The sequence below is a fragment of the Pongo pygmaeus genome, chromosome 1 (genome assembly GCF_028885625.2).
Source record: "Pongo pygmaeus isolate AG05252 chromosome 1, NHGRI_mPonPyg2-v2.0_pri, whole genome shotgun sequence".
Taxonomy (NCBI): Eukaryota; Metazoa; Chordata; class Mammalia; order Primates; family Hominidae; genus Pongo; species Pongo pygmaeus.
In genome coordinates this window covers 197620263-197640497 of record NC_072373.2, presented here as the reverse complement: position 1 = coordinate 197640497, position 20235 = coordinate 197620263, and the positions used below count along the sequence as shown (strand labels likewise).

Below are 20235 nucleotides of genomic sequence, written 5' to 3'. Positions count from 1 at the left end.
AGACCAGCTGAGTAACCTCAGGCAAAGCAAGCTACTTAATCTCTCTGAGCCTTATTTCTCTAGTTTCTCCATTTGGAAAATGACAGGGCTGAACTTTAGTGTATCTCAATGAAGTCAGAGTTGGATCCTTATTTAAAATAGTCTCTCTTCATTGTGGGGTTTTGTTTTGTCTGTAGTTTTAATAAAGAATAGATGCTACAGGCTACTTCATGGTATGTTGACATGTATTGGGAAAATTAAACTTGAACTGTAGATCTATATTTTCCATGTTATGAAGCCAGTGATTGACTTCTCTCCTGTTGTTTGCACCTTTCATTTTAGAGATAATATGACTGTGAATTTGGTTAGCTAAGATTTCATGTCAGGTTTTTGTCTATATATTCACAAATGAGATTTTGGCCATAGGGTTTTTCTTTCTTTTTATCTCATTTTTGTCTTTTAAAATATTTTTGTACGAATTATTGATTTATTCTTTTCTTTCTTCTTTTTTTTTCTTTTTTCTTTTTTCTTTTTTTTTTTTTTTTTGAGACAGAGTCCTGCTCTGTCACCCAGGCTGGAGTGCAGTGGTGTGATCTCAGCTCACTGAAACCTCCGTCTGGGTTCAAATGATTCACCTGTCTCAGCCTCCCGAGTAGCTGAGATTACAGGTGCCTGTCACCATGCCCGGCTAATTTTTTTGTATTTTTAGTAGAGACAGGGCTTTAGCATGTTGGCCAGACTGGATGATTTTTTTTTCTTTCCTTTTCTTTTTTTTTTGAGATGGAGTCCCGCTCTGTCGCCCAGGCTGGAGTGCAGTGGTGTGACCTCGGCTCACTGCAAGCTCCACCTCCCCAGTTCATGCCATTCTCCTGTCTCAGCCTCCCAGGTAGCTGGGACTACAGGCGCCCACCACCATGCCCGGCTAATTTTTTGTATTTAGTAGAGACGGGGTTTCACCGTGTTAGCCAGGATGGTCTCGATTTCCTGACCTCATGATCCACCTGCCTCAGCCTCCCAAAGTGCTGAGATTACAGGCGTGAGCCACCGTGATCCGCCTTTTTTTTTTGAGATGGAGTTTTGCTCTTGTTGCCCAGGCTGGAGTGCAATGGCTGGATCTTGGCTCACTGCCTCAGCCTCCTGAGTAGCTGGGATTACATGCCTAGCTAATTTTTGTATTTATAGCAGTGACAGGGTTTTGCCATGTTGGCCAGGCTGGTCTCGAACTCCTGATCTCAAGTGATGCACCCGCATCCGCCTCCTAAAGTGCTGGGATTACAGGCGTGAGCCACCGCGCCCGGCCTATTGATTAATTCTTTAAAAGCTGAAGAATTATTTAGGGATTCCATCAAGGCCATGCACCTTTTTCAATGTTTGACCTTGTTTTTTCTGTGGCTCTGTCAGACATATGTGCCTTTGAAGAAGGCAGCTAGGTGCAGCCAGGAGACTCCTTGTCTGGGACTGCCCAGAGTTCTACTAACTCCCCCTAGAGCCTGGGGCAGGTCACCTTCCCTCTCAGTTTTCTCATCTGTAAAATGGGAATGCAATCATGCCACCTGCCTCCCAGATAAGGTATGAAGTGGTGGTGGTATGCTTTGTAAATGAGGAACCCCCTGCCCTCTCTCACAGAGGGGCCTAGTGGCTGGCAGACTGGGCATCTTGGATTTTTGCAGATGCTTGTCCATTTCCACTCAATTATCAGACTTGTAAAAATAGCTGAGATTTACAAGCTTGTTGCCACAGCTTTTAGAATATTTATTTCACAGATTCCTTTAAAAAAAAAAAAAAAAGGCTGGGTGCAGTGGCTCACACCTGCAATCTCAGTACTTTGGAAGGCCGAGGTGGCGGATCACCTGAAGTCAGGAGTTTGAGACCAGCCTGGCCAACATGGCAAAATCCTGTATCTACTAAAAATACAAAAATTAGCCAGGTGTGGTGGCCGGCACCTGTAATCTCAGCTACTCGGGAGGCTGAGACAGGAGAATTGCTTGAACCCAGGAGGCAGAGGTTGCAGTGGGCTGAGATCACACCACTACACTCCAGCCTGGATGACAGAGTGAGACTCTGTCTCAAAAAACAGTTAAATAGATACATAAATAGTAAAAGCGTAGCTTTGCATTATGTCATGTAGTTTTAAAATCTTTTTTTCACCTATTTTTTTTAAAATTTACACCACTAATAACAAGTGAGGGAATGCTAACTTCTTATAATCCAAGGGTGCCTTTTCTCTTTACCATGGAAGAATCTTTAAAATTTATTTTCTCAAAGATCCTTGTAGATTCATTTATAGAGCATCCCCTCCACTCATCTTTAAACATTAGCTTAATGTTTTTCAATGAGTGGGGCTAAGGGAAATAATTCAGACCACTTGAGGTTAATTTTATTCATCAACAAAAAGTTTATAAACAAGAATGTTCAATTATATGAACAAGGATATACAGTATTCCTTTGTCTCCCCTTCTTAGAATGAGAGCTTCAGGACCACAGGAATTTTATTTTGTGTGTGTGTTTACTGCTGCATCTCCAGCTCCTAGATCACAGCCTGGCAATTAGGTGCTCAATAAGTACTTGTTGAATGAATGAATTCCTGAAGATTGGATAGCTATCATTCTTAACTTACATAATGTACATATTTTTCTTTATTAATGGGACTAATATCTTATTAACTTTTTATCAAATATATGAGCATTATTTCTGCTTATGGAAACTGCGACTTTTCTTTCTCAATTTTGCTCATTCCTGCTCTGGCTAAGGTATTGAAATGTCTTTCCTTTTTTCTCTGCTGGTCTTCTCTGTTGCTTCTATCTATGCCCTTTGGATGGCTTCTATTCATATCCTTTTTCTCCCCTTTGTCATTCTTTCTCTTTCTCATCACTCATATATTCCCCATTCTTTAATTCATTTATTTAAAAAATATGATTTGAATAAGCACCTAATGGATGCCAGCCTGCTAGGCATTGAGGAGATGGGGATGACAAGACCTACACATCCCCTGGGCTCATGGAATTTATAGTCTTCAGGGAAGACAGGCCTGAGCAGATATTTCACAAATATTTATGAGTTATGGTAAATACTATGAAAGCAAAGCTTGAGGGAGCATGGAGCTTTAGGAAAGGCTTCCCTGAAGCCATTTTAGCTGAGATCTAAAGGAGAAATAGGAATTTGCAAATTTGGGGCCTCAGGGAATAGCACGGGGGAAAGTAGGAGGTATGGGAAGGGAAGTAGGGTTTACCTACTCTGGGGAGCCCAGAGCAACTGGAGTAACTGGAGCACAGCAAGTGCAGTGATGGGAGAAGAGGCCTCTCAGAGGGCACAGTCATCATCATCCACATTTCAGTGGTGACTCTAGGACCTGCCTGGCAGGATCCCTGCCTACACTGTGGCAAATGGCATTGATAACTTGGTTGTCCAGAGTCTGTTACAAATTTCTGGATTTGGAAATCATTTAAGAAAAAATCTTAAATTTTATGTCATTGGTAGTTATGTCTTTGGGCAAGTCATTTAAGCTGTCAGAGCCTCCGTTTTTCTGAAATGGGAGTAATTGTGTCTACTCCGTGGGGTCCTCTGTGACCTCTGCCAGGTCCCCCTGTGATTGTTGTTGGAAGTCCATCTTTCTCATTAGACTGAGGGCCTGAGGGAGGGTGAGTCTAGCCTGGTATACTGCTGGCTCCTGTTGCTGGGCCTGGCATGGAGTGAGGACATCTGGGAGGGCTTCATAGACGAGGGAGCCCCAGGGCTGGGCTCAGAAGACAGGCTAGATTTGAAGGTCGGGGAAGGGCTGTAGAGGTGTGGACATACCGACGACTGGAAAGAGGCCAGTGAAGACCAAAGTGCAGAGGTGGTAACAACAATCACAGCAATAACAGTTACAATTGTGCTGACTTTCCATGCACCCTCGCCGTGTGCTGGCCACTGTTCTACATGCTCTCCATACACTAACTCATTTATCCTTGCAGTAACCTTACGAGGTAGGTACTGTTGTTATCCCCATTTTACAAATGAGCAAACTGAGACATGGAGAGATTAAGCATTTTGCCCAAGGTCACACAGCTAACAACTGCTGGAACCTGGATTTAAGACCAGGCATTCGTGACTTCAGAGTGTAAGAGGCAACGAATGCAGAGAAGTGGGAAGGGCCTTAAATGCTAAGCTAGGAGGCCCATCTAGACTTTATCCTGTTGGCTATGGGAGCCATAGAAGGCTTTTGAGGGAGGGAGTGGCAAGGCTGTTGTATGCCCAGGAGAGCTGGCATGGCCATCCCTTCTTCCTACAGAAACCATCCACGGAACAGCCCCTGTACAGCAGCAGCCTGTGGGGCCCGGCGGTTGATGGCTGTGACTGCGTGGCTGAGGGCCTGTGGCTGCCGCAACTACACGTAGGGGACTGGCTGGTCTTTGACAACATGGGTGCCTACACTGTGGGCATGGGTCCCCCCAAAGGGGGGACCCAGGCCTGCCACATCACCTATGCCATGTCCCGGGTGGCCTGGTAAGAGGGCCCTGCTGGAAAATGGGGGTATGGGGAGGAAATGGGCAGAAACGAGGGAAACTTGAGATTTGAGATTCTGCTTCTGTGTAATCCAATTTGACAAGTAGCTGTTGGCTGCTGGTCCCACGTGAGGCCTGTGCTTGGCACCTGGCTGTGGCCATAAGTGAGGCTGGGCTTTCCTAGAGGAGCTCACAGCCCTGAGGGAGGCACAGAGAAGCAGACAGGCCCTTGTGATAATACTGTGCCTGGTGAAAGTGCAGAGCCCTCCCTGAGGCCTGGGCCTCCCTGAGGAAGTGGGAGTCAACTACAGGAGGGGGTGGTAGGACTTCCCGGAAGAAAGGAACGGAGAGCAAGTGTGGTGCATTCAAGGCTCTCATGGAGAGTGGCTGTGACTGGAGAGGGAGGCAGGGCTAGATCTGGGAAGAGCTTGAAGGCCGAGTGACACGCTTTGACAGCAGTGGGAAGCATGGACCAGTTTGAAGCAGGGGCATAACACAGTCTGATTTGCACTTTGGAAAGACCACCCTAGTTCCTGTATAGACTGAGGACAATGGCAGACGCAGAAAGAGCTGACCAGTGGGTGGCTGCTGTGTGACACAGGAGAGACTTAGTCTGCCTGCTTGCTGAGCCTCAGTCTTTCCATCTGGAAAATAGGCATAACAGTAGCCCTGCCTGCCCCACCAGGCTAGTGCTGGGATCCAGTGAGGCAAGAGGCATGCAAGATGGGGGAGTCACATCCAGTGAACCCTGACATCAGGCCTTACGTTAGGCGTCGTATGACTATTTCACCCACACAAAACTCTGTGGGGGTCAGCGTTGTCACAGACAGGTCATTCTTCTGAGGTCACGCAGCTAGTCAGTGGTGAAGGGTCCCTCTTTGGGGGTAGGGAGAGGGCTACAGAAAGCAGGAGCAGTTTGCCCAGGCACATTCAATTCCTCTGCTGTGTCCGGTCTCAGGACTCACCAAAGCTGAGACCTGAAGGCTAAGGAGGAATTAGGTGAGGGTTGATGATGCAGGCAGAGAGACAAGGATGGATCCAGGCTGGGGAGAGGACATGTGTAAGAGCCCAAAAGGTGGCCATAGTGAATGGCCCAGGTGTGTGGGCGGGTGTGGCCAGGGGTGGGCAGAAGAGGTGGGTAGGGCCAGATCTTGCAGGGCCTGAGAGCAGAGGGAAATGGCTGGCAGCTCAAGGGCAGGGATTTGCTTTTTGGAAAGATGAATCTGGGCCCTGGCTGAGAACTGTCTGGAGAGGGCACGAGCAGATCAGGGAGACTGAAATGGTGTTACCCATGGGGATGGAGACCACAGGGCACATGAGGATGTTCAGAAGCTGGGCTCAGCAGGGCTGTACTGGGTGTGGGAACAAGATTGCCAACTATTTCCAACACTGATGGTGGAGCCATTGATCAACATGGGTATGTAGGAGGAGAAGCAGTTTGTGGGATTGTTTGAGAGAATGGGATATGATTTTGTTTGAAGTCCCAAGCCTGGGGTATGATGAATGTGGGCTTTGGAGTGAGAGTTGGGTTCAGTCCTAGTTCCACTACCTACTAGGGATGTGATCTTAGGTAGGTCACTTCTCTTTCTGGGGAACTGATTGATTACATAATTAACGCAAGGGGGTGGTAATAACTCCCTCATGGGGTTTTTGGGAAGATACAAATAGATAATATAAGTGCCCGGCATGATGTCTGGCACACAGTAAATGCTTGATACATGTGGATTTCTTTCCCTTGTTGAGGGGTGGGGACCACACGGGAGTAGGAAGCAGTTGGGGAAGGGTCAGCAGCCTGTCCCTGCCCCTGCCCTCAGCTGAGCTCGGGCTCAGGTGAGAGCCCTCTGCCCAATGGGGCTGCGTCTCCAGGTACAGGGCCCTGCCAGCCCCATGCTGGCTACTTGCAGCACCCCTCTCTCACCCCTAGGGAAGCGCTGCGAAGGCAGCTGATGGCTGCAGAACAGGAGGATGACGTGGAGGGTGTGTGCAAGCCTCTGTCCTGCGGCTGGGAGATCACAGACACCCTGTGCGTGGGCCCTGTCTTCACCCCGGCGAGCATCATGTAAGCGGGCCTCGTTCCCCCCGGAGAACCCCAGCGGGGCCTCAGAGATGCGTCTGGGAGAGGTGGGGAAGATGGCAGGCAAGGGTACCCTTGGCCAGGACTCTGGTACCCACTCTGCCACCCCCGCGCTCCACCTGCAGTGTTTCTGCCCTGTAAATAGGACCAGTCTTACACTCGCTGTAGTTCAAGTATGCGACATAAATCCTGTTCCTTCCAGCTGTGTCTGCCTCCTCTGCAGTGCAAGGGGCCTGGTCAGCCAGGTGTGGGGGTGTTCTTGAGGTCTCCTTTGGTCTCCTTCCCACCTTTGTAAATATAATGCAAATAAATAAATATTTAGGTTTTTAAAAACTGCAGCGGAATCTGGCAGTTCGATTCACAAAGCAGCCTGGGCTAGGCCTGAGGCAGGATTTCCCCACCACGCACTGATGAGCCCACACCCTCTGCTTTAGTCCTGATCCCTGGCTGCAGCGTGTGCCTCCCCCACTAGTACTCACCTTATCTGACTCATCTCTCTCCTCCTCATGGGCCTCCAGCCCTGGTGCCATAAGGAAGGGGCTACTGTCAGGGACTGAGATGGGCAGTTATGTAGCTCATAACTGGTGAATGGCCTTTGTGTCAGCCCAACACCCAGCTTAAGGCCTGGCCCAGAGTAGGGGCAATGGAGTATTTAACACAGCTGTGGAAATTCATACTGAAGATACAGAGCCAAGAAATGGGCGTGCGGGAGGTTTTGAGTGGACCCTGCACCCTTGCTCTCCCTGCAGGTTGGCAAGGCAGTCAGAGTAAAGCAAACACCTGGTGGTCGCTTTTGCTTCTTTGGGCAGTGCCTGTTAGAACAGGGCTGGCCACGGAGTATTGCTGTGTCCAGTGCCGACAGCCCTGGCATCCCCTGAGACTGGCAGTGCTTATCAGGACAAGGCTCCTTTACACTGCCAGGTTCCCAAATTATGCCCCTGGGGTGTGTGAGCTGTTGAGCAAAGGAGTTCAGATTTTAGAGTCCCCCTCAGTGGCTGCAGGGGACTCTAAATATTTTTCTGTGGCAATTAAAAGATTTGAGATATAATTCATATGCAATCATCAAATTCACCCTTTTAAATGCAGAAGCCTGGGTGCGGTGGCTCACACCTCTAATCCCAGCACTTTGGGAGGCTGAGGCAGGTGATCACCTGAGGTCAGGAGTTCGAGACCAGCCTGACCAACATGGCGAAACCCCATCTCTACTAAAAATACAAAAGTTAGCCGGGTGTGGTGGTATGTGCCTGTAATTCCAGCTACTCAGGAGGCTGAGGCAGGAGAATCGCTTGAACAGGGAGGTGGAGGTTGCAGTAAGCTGAGGTTGCAGTGAGCCGAGATTGCACCACTGCACTCCAGCCTGGGCGACTGAGCGAGACCCCGTCTCAAATAAATAAATAAATAAATAAAGTGGAGAAGTTAGTGGTTTCTGGTGTATTCAGAGTTGTGTAACCATCACCACTATTAATTATAGAACATACTTATCACCCTAGAAAGAAATCCCATACCCATTAGCAGTCACTCTCCATTCTCCCCATTCCCCAGTCCCTGATGACACAAATCTACCTTCCATCTCTATGGATTTGCTTATTCTGGACATTGTATTGTGATGGATTTTCTGTCTGCACTTGAGCTTCTCTCTGGGTAAGCCTGGCCATCCTGCTTCAGTATCTCAGCCAGTCCTGGGAACTGCACGTGGCTTTGAGGTCATCTCATGAGGCAATGTGGCATGGGTTTGGAGGGAACAAGGTGCTTTCTCAAAGCCAGGGGTGTCTCCCTTTTCCAGGTGGGATCTAGTTTTTGGTATCTTGACAATAAATAGGCTGAAAGCTTGGGATATCAAAAGACTCAGGGCAATCAGAAAGGGTTACTCTACTACCCCGTGATCCACCAAAGCCATGATTTACAGGTATTACCATGCCTGTAATCATCTATCAGACTCTGAGACTTCTTCCATCGCAGATCTCCAAGCACTCATACTTCTTTTGGGGGGAGGGACATAGGTTTTCTGCTGGAACCAGGCATCTGCTGTGAAAAGCGCAGGAATCCTGGGGAGATCTCGTGGCTGGCTGCAGTGAGACCCAGGTGTAGCTGATTTCCTCTTCTGAGCAGGTCCGCTGAGGGGGCATTCTGTGGCTTTTGAAATGACAGTGGCTGTCATGGAGTTTGAACAGATTTCTCAATGGAGCCTTTCTAGTGTTTCATGTTCCATTTGCAGCAAGGATGTGAAATTTACTTTTCCAAGAAAGATATACACAGAACTTGATGTGGCTTACTTGAGGATAATAGTTAATAGTCATTTTTTTTCCCAGTTATTTGTTTTTGTTTCTTATTTCAATCTTTTTCTAAAGAGAAGAAAAAAGCCTGAAATGTGGAGAATGGTAAGGGGCTTCAGGCTTGTGCAGGCGAATCTAAGCAGGGGTCTCCTGGACCCCTGGCTGCATGGGCACTGCCTCCTCCAAGCTCCCTTCTGAGCAACCCACTGGCAGTGGCTCCTCATGCGTCCTGGCTGCCTCAGAAGTCAGATGTTCCTGTTGGCCTCTCACAGACCCATCCTTCCCTGGGGCATCAACTGAGGAACATCCTCTTCCCAATGCCTCCCTACAACCCACCTGTGCCTCCTGAAGCCCCTCCTGTGTGCACACTCACTCTCTCTCATTCTCTCCCTCAAGGAGTTAACAGATCTGAGCTTCCATATTCTCATACTCAGGCCTGGCCCCTTCTTCCCCTTTTCCCTCCACAGTCCATCCTCCACTCAGCAGCCAGATGCTGTACCTCCTGGGATTCCGTTTCACCAAGAATGAAATTTAAAGTCCCTGGCTAGCTGGCTCTCCGACTCCCACACTTCCCTCTCACACACTGGGTCCTGGCCACACTGGCCTCCTCTCTGTTCCTCAAACACCCCACTGCTGGGCATACATTTACTGTCCCCTCTCTAGAATGATCTTTCTGGGTTATCTGTGGGCCTCACTCACTTCATTCAGGTTCTGTGCAAATGTTTTCTTTAGGTGAAGCCTTCTGGATAACCCTTTAGAATATAGCATGTCCCAGTCTCTCTCTTTTCTCTTAACTAGTTTTCTTTTTCTTCATAGCACCTACCACCACTCAACATACTCTATAACATAACTCCATAATGTGTTCCATAACACAAGGGCAACTGTCAGCCCTTCTAGAATGTGAGCTCTAGGCTCTTGGAATAAACCTGATTTATTTTTTCACTGCTGTGTCCTTATTACCTAGAACGGAATAGGTGTTCAAAAAGTATATGCTGGATGGGCAAATGAATAAACATGTCTGAATCTGTCTGAATAAACATGCTCTTAACCTGTCTGAATCTGTTTACTCATTTGTACAATGTGGCTGATAACTTTATTTCCCTCAGAGGGTTATTGTGAAGATTAAATAAGAAAATGGATGTATAAGGCCAGGTGTGGTGGCTCATGCCTGTAATCCTAGCACTTTGGGAGGCCAAGGCTGGTGGATCATGAGGTCAGGAGTTTGAGACCACCCTGGCCAACATGGTGAAACTCCATCTCTACTAAAGATACAAAAAATTGGCAAGGAGTGGTGGCTCACGCCTGTAATTCTAGCACTTTGGGAGGCCAAGGCGGGCGGATCACGAGGTCAGGAGTTTGAGACCAGCCTGGCCAAAATAGTGAAACCCTGTCTCTACTAAAAATACAAAAAATTAGCTGGGTGTGGTGGCGGGCACCTGTAATCCTGGCTACTTGGGAGGCTGAGGCAGGAGAATCGCTTGAACTGGGAGGTGGAGGTTGTAGTGAGCTGAGATCACATCACTGCACTCCAGCCCAGATGACAGTGCAAGACTCCGTCTCAAAAAAAAAAGATACAAAAAATTAGCCGGGCAAGGTGGCGCACACCTCTAATCCCAGCTACTTGTGAGGCTTAGACAGGAGAATTGCTTGAACCTGGGAGGCAGAGGTCGCATTGAGCTGAGATCCTGCCATTGCACTCTGGCCTAGGCGACAGGGTAAGACTCCATCACAAAAAAAAAAAAAAAAGAAAATGGGTATAAAGTACTTAGTCCAGGACTTAGCACATCATTAGGTGCTCAGTAAGTGAGGTTGAAAGGTAATTCCTGAGCATTTAGTGAGCACTTACTGTGGCTATAGCCCATGGTAGATGTTGGTGATGCAGAGGTGAGTCCCTCATGAGTTCTCAGGGAGCTCACAGTGTAGCGTGGTCACAGAGGACCTTGAATTACAAAGCTAGGAGTCCAAACTTAATTCTGTAGGCAATAGGGAGCCCTCTATGCTTCTGGAGCAGAAGCAGCACATCAGGATCTTTGGGAAGATTAATTGAAAGTGTATTCAAAATAAAAAACAAAAGAAAAAAAAGTATATTCAAAAGGGGTGGAGGGAGACCTTCAGGGCTGGTAGTGGCATGTGCTTCCTTCACCTCTGCCCACAGTCTGAAAGGCAGACCCAGCCAGGAAACTTTTTTTTTTTATTATTATACTTTAAGTTCTAGGGTACATGTGCACAACGTGCAGGTTTGTTACATATGTATACATATGCCATGTTGGTGTGCTGCACCCATTAACTCGTCATTTACATTAGGTATATCTCCTAATCCTATCCCTCCCCCCTCCCCCAACTCCACGACAGGCCCCGGTGTGTGGTGTTCCCCAACCTGTGTCCAAGTGCTCTCATTGTTCAATTCCCACCTATGAGTGAGAACATGCGGTGTTTGGTTTTTTGTTCTTGTGATAGTTTGCGCACAATGATGGTTTCCAGCTTCATCCATGTCCCTACAAAGGACAGAAACTCATCCTTTTTTGTGGCTGCATAGTATTCCATGGTGTATATGTGCCACATTTTCTTAATCCAGTCTATCATTGATGGACATTTGGGTTGGTTCCAAGTCTTTGCTATTGTGAATAGTGCCACAATAAACATACGTGTGCATGTGTCTTTATAGCAGCATGATTTATAATCCTTTGGGTATATGCCCAGTAATGGGATCCAACCAGGAAACTTTGAGGAGGTCAGAGAGACACAAGTTGTCAACTCTGTTTACCCCGGCTCAGAGGGAGATGGTGGCTCTCTGGGTGGGAGTCATCCCTCACCTAGGAAACCTACCTGCCCAAGCCATCTCATTCCAGCTGTAAAGGGAACAAAGGGGAGGCAAGAGGACAGGGGTTCCACTCATCCCTTTGCTCCATTTTAAACCCTCTTCCTGGCACCTTTGGGATAAACAGCTAAGCCTGTGTAAATTCAACCAGTAAAATGATCTGATTATCAGTCCTCTGCTGAGAGCCCTTCAGTTGATTCCCGCTGCTATGCCAATAAAAGCTAAATTGCCTGAGACCCCTGCCCACCTCTCCCACCTCATCTCATGCCACTCTTTTCTCACATTTCAGTTTCTCACATTTACTGACTTCTTTCTTGCCTCCAAGTCTTCGCCTTTGCTGTTCCCTTAGCTACTCCAGCATTGGCTCATTCTCATCTTAAAGGCCTCAGCTTGAATGTTGCCATCTCAAGAAGGCCTTTTCCAAACATCCTGTTCAAAGTAGCCCCCACCAACTTATGTGGTCATATTTTACAGGGATTAGGTTCTAAAGACCATATTTAAGGCAAGAAACATATGGTCAAAATTATCATTGAAAATCCCTTAGAAAGCTATCATATTGGAATCTTGTTCATCACACCCCCTTTCCTTTCCTTTCCTTTCCTGTAACATGCCAGACACACTTACAACCCCAAATCTCTGCACAGATCTCTCTCCCTCAACCCTTCAGGTTTTTGCTCAAATGTAATGTTCTCAGTGAGACCTTCCTGACTACCCACTTCAGGCTGGGAGTGACGGCTCATTCCTGTAATCCCAGCACTTTGGGAGGCTGAGGCAGGAGGATCACTTGAGCCCAGGAGTTTGAGGCCAGCCTGGGCAACATAGTGAGATGCCATCTCTAAATCAAACAAACAAAAAAACTGTAACATTTCCATTCCTGCCCCAGCATTCTATAATCCCCTTCAGAGCCTTACTTTTTCCTCCATAGATCACCCTCTAACATATTATACATTTCACTCAGAATTAAGTTCTGAGGGCAAAGATTTGTTTATTTTGTTCACTGCTGGGTCCACAGTGCCTAGAATACTGCCCTTCATGTAGATGTTCAAGAAATTACTGAATGAAGGAATGAATCTTTCAGGCCTCAGCTTGGGTGTCTCTCTCCTTTCTCTTACTTTCTATCCCTTCATTAGGGGTTTCATCTCTGGGCTTTCATGCATCCTGTATTTATCCCTATTAAAGAACTACTGATCACAACCTACTGTAGTTTTCCTCTCTAAATACTTGTCTTCCTGCGTACCTAATCCTATTGATTCCATAAAGACAGGGAGTGTTTCTCCTACTTTCTAGTGTGATCTGGAAACTAAGACTGTGCTTACCACAGAGTAGACACTTAGTGTCTTTTGAATAAACTAGTCTGGGTGGTGGTGGTGCAGTACCCCTGAATGGGAGTGGGGGATGTGGCTCCTTGTCAGCTCCTGAATAGGTCTAGATCCTGCACTAGGAAGACCATTGACTGTAATGAGCTGGGGGCCTTTAAAATAACCTCAGAATAGCACCTGGGAACAAGCCAGCTCCATACACTAGCGAGCCCCAGGCAGGGAGGCATGTAGGACCCCCCCAATAGCGCTTTCTGTTTTTCCACTCAGTTAGGTGACCTTGGGGTAGGATCGCCAGATAAAATACAGGACATCCAGATAAATTTGAATTCAGAAAAACAATTAGTAATTTTTTAGCATACGTGTCTCACTGCAATATTTGGGATAGTCTTATACGAAAGCATTACTCGTCGTTTACCTGAAATTCAACTTCAACCGGGCATCCGGCATTTTATTTGCTAAATCTGGTAACCCTACTCTGGCAAGTCCCTGTACGCTGCATGTCCCTCTCTGGGATTCGCTTTCTCCATCTGTGGAATGGGCACAGTTCTGTGAGACTTGCTTCAGGGATTCCTCAGGCCGAGCAAATACCCTCATGGATTGTCCCTTTGTCCTGGTGAGTCGTATGGGAAGCGCGCTTGTCTGAGGAGTTTTTCGCTGTGTAAATACGAGAAGCTCCTTCCTCCGAAAGGCTCCGTTTTCTCATCTGAGCATACGAGACTCTCAGAAGTCGAAACGATTGCCTGGCGGAACCATGACTGCTCCGCTTCCAGCCACCGGAACACCCAGCTCACGGACCCCATCCCTTGAGGCCACGGTCTTCCGGTAGCGTAAAGTCACTTCCGTATTCCAGAGCCTTCTAGGCTTCGAGCCACGCGATGTCGCGCCCTCTGGCGGCTGGGAGGAGGGACCGACTTTACCAAACAGTGAGAAGGAACAGGGAAGCCCATTGGTTGAAAGACGGAGAGGCGCAGCTCCGTCTTCCAACCTCCACCAATGTTAAACCGAACCTTCGCCGAGGGCGGGGCTCTCACGGAAAAGGGGTCAACCCGGGACTGAGGCGGCGTGGGAAGAGGGCGACCTTGTTTCTGCTCAGCTGGAAAAAGGCCCGGGGTAACACCGGAAGTGGGCTCATTTGCGCATCAGCTACTTCCGCTTCTACTTAAAAAGGAGGAGCTGTGTAAAAGAACCGAAAGGCTGTACGAACCTAAGACTTGTCTTCGATGTCCTTCTCAACCATCCATTTCATATGCGAGGGAAGACACCTGCTGGGTTCACGCAGAATATAAAGGTCTTTGAAATAATTCTTGATCTCTAGGCCAAGGAGTTTTACATTTTAAAATAATCAAGCGTGCCTACTGCTTGCCAGGCCCTGCTCTCTCCTTCACTCGCATTATTCAATTAATCGACACATGCCTGTGCAGTGCGTCTTATGACAAGGACTCCTACCCTCCACTGCCTGTGTTGGAATCCTGGTTCTGCCAGTTATTAGCTGTGTATCCAGGCCTAAGTTACTCTCTACCACAGTTTCTGACTCTGTAAAATAGGATAATAGTATCTACCTTATACCATTATTCTAAAGATAAATAAATTTAACATATTTAGGCTGGGCATGGTAGCTCACAGCTGTAATCCCAGCACTTTGGGAGGCTGAAGGTGGAAGGATTGTTTGAGCCCAGGAGTTCAAGACCAGCCTGGGTAAAATAGTGAAACTCCCCACCTCTCCAAAAAAAAAAAAATTAGCCAGGCGTGGTGGCAAGCACCTGCGGTCCCAGCTACTCTGGAGGCTGAGGTGGGAGGAGGATTGCTTGAGCCTGGGAGGTCGAGGCTTCAGTGAGCCGTGAGTGGGGCACTGCACTCCAGTTTGGGCAACAGAGTGAGACCTCGTCTCCAAAAGAACAAAAAATTTAACGTATTTAAAGCACTCAGAACAGCACCTGACACATGGTAACCACAGTAACCAGGTAAGTTATTTTCATTTACAAATTGAGAAATGAGGCTTACATATGAAGTAACTTGTCTAGAACAGATAGCAACTAGTGGAGGCAGGTTGGGAAAGTCTCTACCTAATCTGAATCTCAATCACTATACCTGCCCCACCCTCTTCCTGTGTCTACAGGAAGCCTGTGATGATCCTAATTGCCTTTAAAGCATCAGATGTATTTATTTGGTAGCATCCTATTACCAAGTGGCTGCTCTCTGGGCATTTTTGTAATTTTAATGAAGTTGGTGAGGTTCTATAACTTGTCTCTCAGACCAGGGGCAAGGCTTCTGGGAGAAGTCAGAATGGATGGCTTCAAGATCCACCTCCTACTAAATCCTACTTATGGAAAAATCGGTAGAAATGAACTTCTGAACATGTTAAATTTGAGATCTTTTCAGATATCGAAGTGGAGATAATTGTGATTTGGTGTGGTAAGTGCTGTGTTAGTGGAAAGCACAGGGTACCAAGGGAGGTCTGATTAGGGATAGATAAAGCTGCTGGCCAGGATTAGGACAGGCGTGTCAAAAGCAGCAGGTCTTAGTGAATGAGTAGGAGTTGGCCAGGTAGAAAAGTCTGGGGAAGTTGAGGGGAGCATTCCAGACCAGGGCACTGGCGTGTACAAGGGAATGGTAGTTTGATGATTCAGAGCCCTTTCTGGGAACTGGAGTATAGGATGGAAGGTAAGAATGGAATGGAGATTGGGGGCATATTACGAAGAAGTGATCTAAGAAGACACTTGTTGTCAACTAAGACAGACACTAAGATTAAGGAAACAAAAGTTAAAGTTATCTATGGGTTGGGGGTTCATCATATCCCTCCTAACTCTGATTTACAACCCAAGACCGCTACAACTCTGATTGGACAGAGGACCGGCCTTACAAACATTCTCTTCTGATAAGCAACTGCAGACCTTAAGCCAGTTTCACCAGCTGATAGAGGCGGTACACAAACTGTCTTTGGGTCCTGTGGTTCATCTTTTGATATAAAGAGTCAAATTCTACCTCATTTTAATGCTAAAATTCTGCCCCAAAGTGAGCATGGGATGAGTGTTGCATATGTTTACGCATTGTGCAGGCACTCAGCTCCCCTCATAAATATGTATCGTTTTCCCCCACAATCTGCTAAATATGTATGCCTCTGTTGTGTAAATATGGACCTTGTGAGGCATAAAACCCAACCTGCTCCTTCCCTCCTCGAAGAGAAAACACATTTGGTTCACACTGGAGATTCTCTCTTTCTGGTTTGCAAACTAATATCACCGACAAAGCTCTCCTTTTCTGCTATTTACCCATTCTGGCGATCTTTTGGACAATAAAGGGTGATGTTCCGAAGTATCAGCAAGTCATCAGAATTTCTGAGCAGGGGAGAGAGGAGGTCAGCTTTGCACATTATTTATTTATTTATTTTGAGATGGAGTTTCGCTTTTGTTGGTCAGGCTGGAGTGCAGTGGGGTGATCTCGGCTCACTGCAGCCTCTGCCTCCCGGGTTCAAGCGATTCTCCTGCCTCAGCCTCCCGAGTAGTTGGGATTACAGGCATGAGCCACCATGCCTGGCTAATTTTGTATTTTTAGTAGAGATGGGGTTTCACCATGTTGGTCAGGCTGGTCTCAAACTCCTGACCTCAGGTGATCCACCTGCCTTGGCCTCCCAAAGTGCTGGGATTACAGGTGTGAACCACTGCACCTGGCTGTAGCTTTGCACTTTAGATGGTGCACTAGGAGGCAAGGAAGAGGATGTGGTAGGCAGTCTCTGAGTTGTCCTTAATGATTTCACATCTCAGTATTCACACCCTGGTGTGGTTTCCTCCCCTTGAGTATGGATGGAATTTATTGATTCCATTCTAATGAATAGAATATGTTAGAAGTGACGGGTTGTCATTTCTGAGATTCGATTACAAAAACTCCCTTTGGCTTCTGTTTTGGGCACCTTCTCTTGCTCTCTTGCTCACTTGCTCTTAGGGAACACAGCAGCCATCTTGTGAACTGCCCTGTGGATAGGTCTGTGTGTCAAAGAGCAGATGACTAATCAATGGCCAGCAAGGACTTGAGGCCTTCTAACAGCTGTGAGTGAGCTTGAAAGTAGATCCTCCCCCAAGCAAGCCTTAGAATGACTGCAGCCCCAGCCAACACCTGATTGCAGCCATGTGAGAGGCCCTAAGCCAGAGGACCCAGTTAAGCCATACCCAGATTCTTGACCCTCAGAAAGGGAGATAAGTAATATTTGTGGTTTTAAGTTTTACCTAATTTTAAGGTAATTTGTTATGCAGCAATAGATAACTAATACAGAGGGATTAGAAGCAAAGACAGAAGTAGAGAAATTAGGAGAGGGTGGTGGTTGTAGGCCATCTCTCTAATAATGAGAACCTGAATTGTGCAGTGGCTGTGCGGGTGAAGAGCAGAAGATGAATTTGAGATATGTCTGGAAAAAGAACAGAAGACATTTGGCAATGGAGTTGGATGTGGGAAGGAGGGAGAAGGCAGAGGAGAGAGCAATGCCAGTGTTTGGTAATGTGGGGGATGGTATTTGCTAGAGCTGCCAGCATGCAGGTCACTGGGGATGAGTTTTAAAAGTGGCTCCTTGAGATTTCTGGCAACAACAAGATAGATCAACAAAGCAGACTCAAGGTTGGTCAAAGAAAACAGCCACTGTGGGCTGGGGAAGAAATAATGCAGAAAAATAGAATCAAGGAAGAGCTGGAGGGAATTCTCTTTCCTGAGTTTGATTTACTTGTCAAAGTGTATGGTATACCATTCTCCTCTTCGTCTAGCCATTCTCTCCACAAATGTTTACTAAGTGCTTTCTCTGCGCTAGGTACTGGGGACAAACAAGTAAACACACAAGTCCCTGCCTTTATAGTATTCATAACTTGGTTGCAGAGAAACAGTAAGATTGACGCTAGGACTTTTTAGCCACTCCTGCAGGGCTCTGAGGGTCTAAATTTGTGCTGTGTGTTATGTTAGCCACCGGCCTCCTGTGGCTATGAGACACTTGAAATGTGGCTAGTCCAAATTGAATGTGTTATAAGTGTAAAATACACCCCAGATTTCAAAGATGTAGTTCAAAAGAAAAGATTGTAAACGATTTCAATAAATTTAAATATTGAATATTGATTTTAGTATTATCACTGGATAACATTTTGTATGTTTAAAATAAATAAAATATTTAAATTAATTTCACACATTTCTTTTTAAATTAGTGAAATTAATTTAAATAATATATTTTACTTATTTTGGCTATTAGAAAATCTAACAGCCAAAATATGGCTATTAGAAAATTTAAAATTATATATTAAATATACCTCACATTATATTTATGTTGGACCTCACTGACTAAATCTGTATTCCCTACCAGCTTTATCTCTCTCAGTGACTTTAATTTTAGTTAATGAAAGGTTTTTTTTTTTTTTTCATTGAAAGTAACAGAAACCTTGAGGGGAAATGAAAATTAAATGTTAGGGGAATTGATTGCAAGGGCCTTCTGAATCAAGGCATGGTTGATTGAGCAGTCTGGGCAAGGAGCAGGCTCGAGGGGCCTCCGCAGCAGAGCTTCACAGGCGTTAATGTGACCGGGCTCCATTTTTGAATTTGACATCCCACATTCCAATTTCTGAGAAGACAGACTCTGATCAGCTCAGTTTAAATCAGGTGTAACTACTCTGGATCCAGCTGCTATGGCTACGGGAAGAACGCACTGTGAGCTGCCTACTGCTTTTTTCCCACCCTTACCCTCCAGCCACTATGTTCCCTAAAAGGCAGCATGAGCTCTCCAATCTCTAGGGGTCAGCAAACCTTTTCTGTCAAGGGCCAGAGAGTCAATACTTCTTTTGCTTTGTAATTCTTAGTGTTTCTTTTGCAACTACTTCATTCTGTCCTGCAGAGCAAAAGCTGCCAGAGACAATACCTAAGTGATTGGGCATGGCTGTGTTTCAGTGAAACTTAATTTCCAAAACCAAGAGGTGGGCCATAGTTTGTCAACCCCTAAACTGTACTTTCTATTCCCTCTGCCTGGACTATCCTTTCACTCCTTCCTTCCAGCAAGTGCCTAGTCATCCTTCTGGTCTCAGTTCAGATGCTGCTTCTTGGAGGATCCCCCCAACCTTCCTCTCCTGACTGGTTAGTTGCTCCTTCTCTATGCTCCCACAGACCCCTGTATCCCATCCATGCACTTCTCATACTCTGTTGTCATTGTTCTTTTCTAACCACTGGCTTACTAGTTCTGGGTCTCATTTGTTATAAACTCACCACCTGGCACTCCTGGCACATGGCATGCACTTGAGTGTCATTGAATGAGTGGAAGAAACCATGAACCTTGTGGTTGACACATAGTCAGACTAGATGTCCTGAGATCTTGGGTAGCGGTGATAATTCTGGGCTTTTAAAATTAGTGGCATGAGAGGCACTTCCTGTAATTCCAATACTTCAGAAAAGCATGGGGGAATGTTTTAAGATAGGAGAAGTGGAAAATTCTAAGGGCTGCAAGCCCTGGATAATGTGATAAGCCACACCTCAGCTGGGGTGAAACCAGGAGTGCACTCCTTGGAGGAGGCTTTGTGTTCCTTGGTAAGATTCCCTGTGGAGGCCCCATCAGGCTCACTAGGTCAGGAGAGAGACACTGTGGGGTCGAGGGCAGCCTTGGCCCATAGTCACTTACAGTTACAGTTACAGGGCAGCAGAATGGACCTTCCTTGACCCAAGGGCTTGGGGAGTAACATCCAGCAGATCCTTGACAAGGGCAAGAGAGGCTGTGAGGCCAAAGACAGTGCTCATGGCCTCTGCGAGGCTTTATCCAGCTAAGCACATTGTCCCTGTTGCCTCAAGAGAGGAAGGAGAGTTTCTCCTTTTAATGTCACTCTTAAATGTCACACCTTTGGGCAATACAGACCTGATAGGGCCTTTCTTGGGTGTTTTGCACAACAAGACCAAGAGTAAAAGAGCAGTGGATCTTCCCTGTCATCGTGGACCTTGAATGGCTACCTGGGCCCCTCATGGGGATGGTGGGCTGGGGCAGGTGACCCGGGACCACCGGCGGCATGTTTTCCATATGATACAGCTGATGACCAGCAGAGTGGATGAGGAGAGCAGGGCCGGGATGGTGATCACTGCAGCTTGCAAGCCACCCATGCCTGGCCAAAGGGATGGGGCATCAGGGCACTGCAACTTGTAAGCCACCCACGTCTGGCCAAAGAGATGGGGTGTTAGGGCAGGGGCAGTGGACTGCTCCCCCAGGGCAGGCTGTGCTTCTGGCCCTGAGCAGCCTTGGCCCACACAACATTGGGCCCCCACGACATGGAGGAGGCATAGTGCAGAG

General features: G+C 46.9%; 1 protein-coding gene across 11 annotated transcripts in view; it reads left to right on the top strand.

Annotated features, from left to right (window-relative positions):
* The window catches only part of AZIN2 (antizyme inhibitor 2), a 39329-nt gene extending 32454 nt beyond the window's left edge, over positions 1-6875 (top strand). For 10 of the 11 annotated variants that reach the window (XM_054463919.1, XM_054463898.1, XM_054463879.1 and 7 more), the window contains 2 exons: positions 4250-4464; positions 6388-6875. In XM_054463919.1, the coding sequence (XP_054319894.1) occupies positions 4250-4464; positions 6388-6526 (354 nt within the window). In that variant the 3' untranslated portion in view covers positions 6527-6875. Of the gene's footprint in view, positions 1-4249; positions 4465-6387 lie in introns of those variants that run through there. The other variant, XM_054463938.2, reaches the window with a different exon arrangement.
* The last annotated feature ends 13360 nt before the right edge of the window (positions 6876-20235 follow it).